Source organism: Carassius carassius, chromosome 5, assembly GCF_963082965.1.
Source record: "Carassius carassius chromosome 5, fCarCar2.1, whole genome shotgun sequence".
Lineage (NCBI taxonomy): Eukaryota > Metazoa > Chordata > Actinopteri > Cypriniformes > Cyprinidae > Carassius > Carassius carassius.
In genome coordinates this window covers 23,985,987-23,988,416 of record NC_081759.1, presented here as the reverse complement: position 1 = coordinate 23,988,416, position 2,430 = coordinate 23,985,987, and the positions used below count along the sequence as shown (strand labels likewise).

General features: G+C 34.0%; 1 protein-coding gene across 1 annotated transcript in view; it reads left to right on the top strand.

The window, feature by feature from the left end:
- Positions 1-540: 540 nt before the first annotated feature.
- LOC132141032 (arrestin domain-containing protein 3-like) overlaps positions 541-2,430 on the top strand; it is a 17,152-nt gene continuing 15,262 nt past the window's right edge. The window contains exons 1-3 of the mRNA XM_059550182.1: positions 541-893; positions 992-1,027; positions 1,124-1,184. Of these exons, the coding sequence (XP_059406165.1) occupies positions 632-893; positions 992-1,027; positions 1,124-1,184 (359 nt within the window). The 5' untranslated portion in view covers positions 541-631. The remainder of the gene's footprint in view (positions 894-991; positions 1,028-1,123; positions 1,185-2,430) is intronic.

Here is a 2,430-nt window from a genome sequence, read left to right as displayed (position 1 = left end):
AAACGTCGTCAGTGAGTTAAACTTTAAATAAATGCGCGAGTTGCAACTGATGGTGACTGACTGGACTGTAGGAGAGTTTTTATTATGCAATAATTAATAAAGAATTTGTGAATTCAGGATGATTTATTTGTGTGTGCAAATTTTAATTATCAGATGTTTACTGTGTATATATGTACTCGGTACATCAGTCTATATTTGATATCCCATCAGTTTTCTAATGTTAAATAATGTTAAAAGTTGGTTTAACTCCCTCTTGTAACGTGTGTGCAGTTTTAAGTTTACCAATCTGTCCACATGGATGTAAATTGACAATCTGTACCCACAGTTTAAAATCCGACCCCACGGATTGTAAAACCGTGCACACAGTTTATTTATTTTTCTCATCCCGGAACCTTAGTGGGCTCCGTAGAAAAAGTTGCTTGTTTTGGACTTGTTTTCACAGGCCTGGTTGCTTATTTGTCTCACGAGATCTGGCAACACTGTCCAAATGTAAATATAAACCACGCCCAACATTAGCTTCAAGTATGTCCCTCCCCCAGCTGGAGAAGCCCACCACATACTTTTGTTGATTGTTTCCTGCAGTCGCGTGACTGAAGCTGGGAAGCAGCAGATATCGGCGCCAGGAGACAAGATGTCCCTCACTGTGAAAAACCTTTCTGTTACTTACAATCCTATCAATCAGGGCAATACCTTCACCAGTGGGGATTTTATATCGGGACAAGTCATTCTGGATGTAGCGAAGGACACAAAAATGCAGTCGTTGAGTGTGAAAATTAAAGGTAAAGCAGAAGTGCACTGGTCCGAACCTCGCGGCAAAAACACTGTGGTTTACTCGGATAAGGAGAAGTTTTATTCCGTGGAGAGATTTTTTGTTCGGGAGGACATAAAACATGGTAGGAGGAACTACTGCTGCTGTATGTTTTGCTTTAAATTTAGAAGAGACCAGATCGATTTAACCAGCTGTATATTGTGCTGTAACTTGATCTTGCAGGAAATGAGATGCTGAAAGATCCATCAGGACAGCCGTGTAAGTCTGTTCGCGAATTAGATGAATAATGCAACAAGAGCTTTCAGAAATATACTTTAAAAAAATCTGTTTTTTTATGTGATTTTGACTTTTTAGATTCTTCTGTTGTGGCACCAGGGCGTCATGTTTACCCATTTACCTTTCAGTTGCCTCTACAGTAAGTTAAGGCAGAAAATCATTTTTAAGAACAGAAGAACAAAAAGTCAAAAGTTCAAAGTACTAACTGTCTTTGCTTCCTAAATACATGCAAATGAACAACTATTAAATTTTTTCACATCAATGATTATTATTTCTCTTGCATGTTGCATGACTGATTATTTAAATGTTAAAACAATATTAATATATATGAATAATTATATCGAAATAAACTGATTGACTGCATATATACATTTTCTTTTACAAAAATATTAAAATGTAGTATATTTTAGTCAGGGGCATAGCCATCTTTTCACAATTGAGGGGGACAGAAATTACACACACAGACACACACACACATATATATATATATATATATATATATATATATATATATATACAGTGTTGGGAAGGTTACTTTGGAAATGTAATAGGTTACAGATTACAAGTTACCCTGTTTAAAATGTAATAGTAGTGTAACTTTTTCAATTACTTTATTAAAGTAATGTAACTAATTACTTTTGAGTACTTTTTGATTACTTTTCTAAATTTGTGAAATTTAAAGAATAATAAATAAAAGCATATACATCAACTTAAATACATTTATCTAATAAGCATGTGACGTATTCTGTGTAATAAACTCCTGAAACATTGGTGTTTTTTTAAAACTGCTGTCTCTTTGTATATGATGATAGTTTTCTCAAAATAAGTAAAATGCACATGAAGTGACACACAGCAGTTCTAGAAATTATGTTTATGTGCTCGTGTACTCCTATACTGAGGCAGCAGAGGTTGAAAACAGTGCGAGCTTCAGTAGGCCTATATATGTGTAGTAAATGAAACCATGTCTTTGCCATTAATTTACAGGAGGGGCGGACTGGGAAAAAAATTCAGACTGGAAAATTCAAACTCATACAAACAAATTCATGGACAATACTATTTTTTGTATGGACCTGACATAAAAAAGGTTTAAATCTTTAATTTGGGGTGACATGCAAAATAATTATAAGTTCTCTCCTGAACTGCACCTTCACTTCCATTTTTCTCTTCAGTCTCTTTATTTTGCCCTGTTATCCATCTCTCTCATGACTTTAATACTCAAGATTGAACAAAACTATACTTTACAATACAATACTCTACAATACTACAATATCTTTATAGAAAAATCCTAATACTGTACACGAGTCATGTTTTTCCCTTACAAAAAATTACCATGCTTTTATTAGCCTATATAAAAGTAAAATAACCTGGTTTTGTTTGTTTTTTTT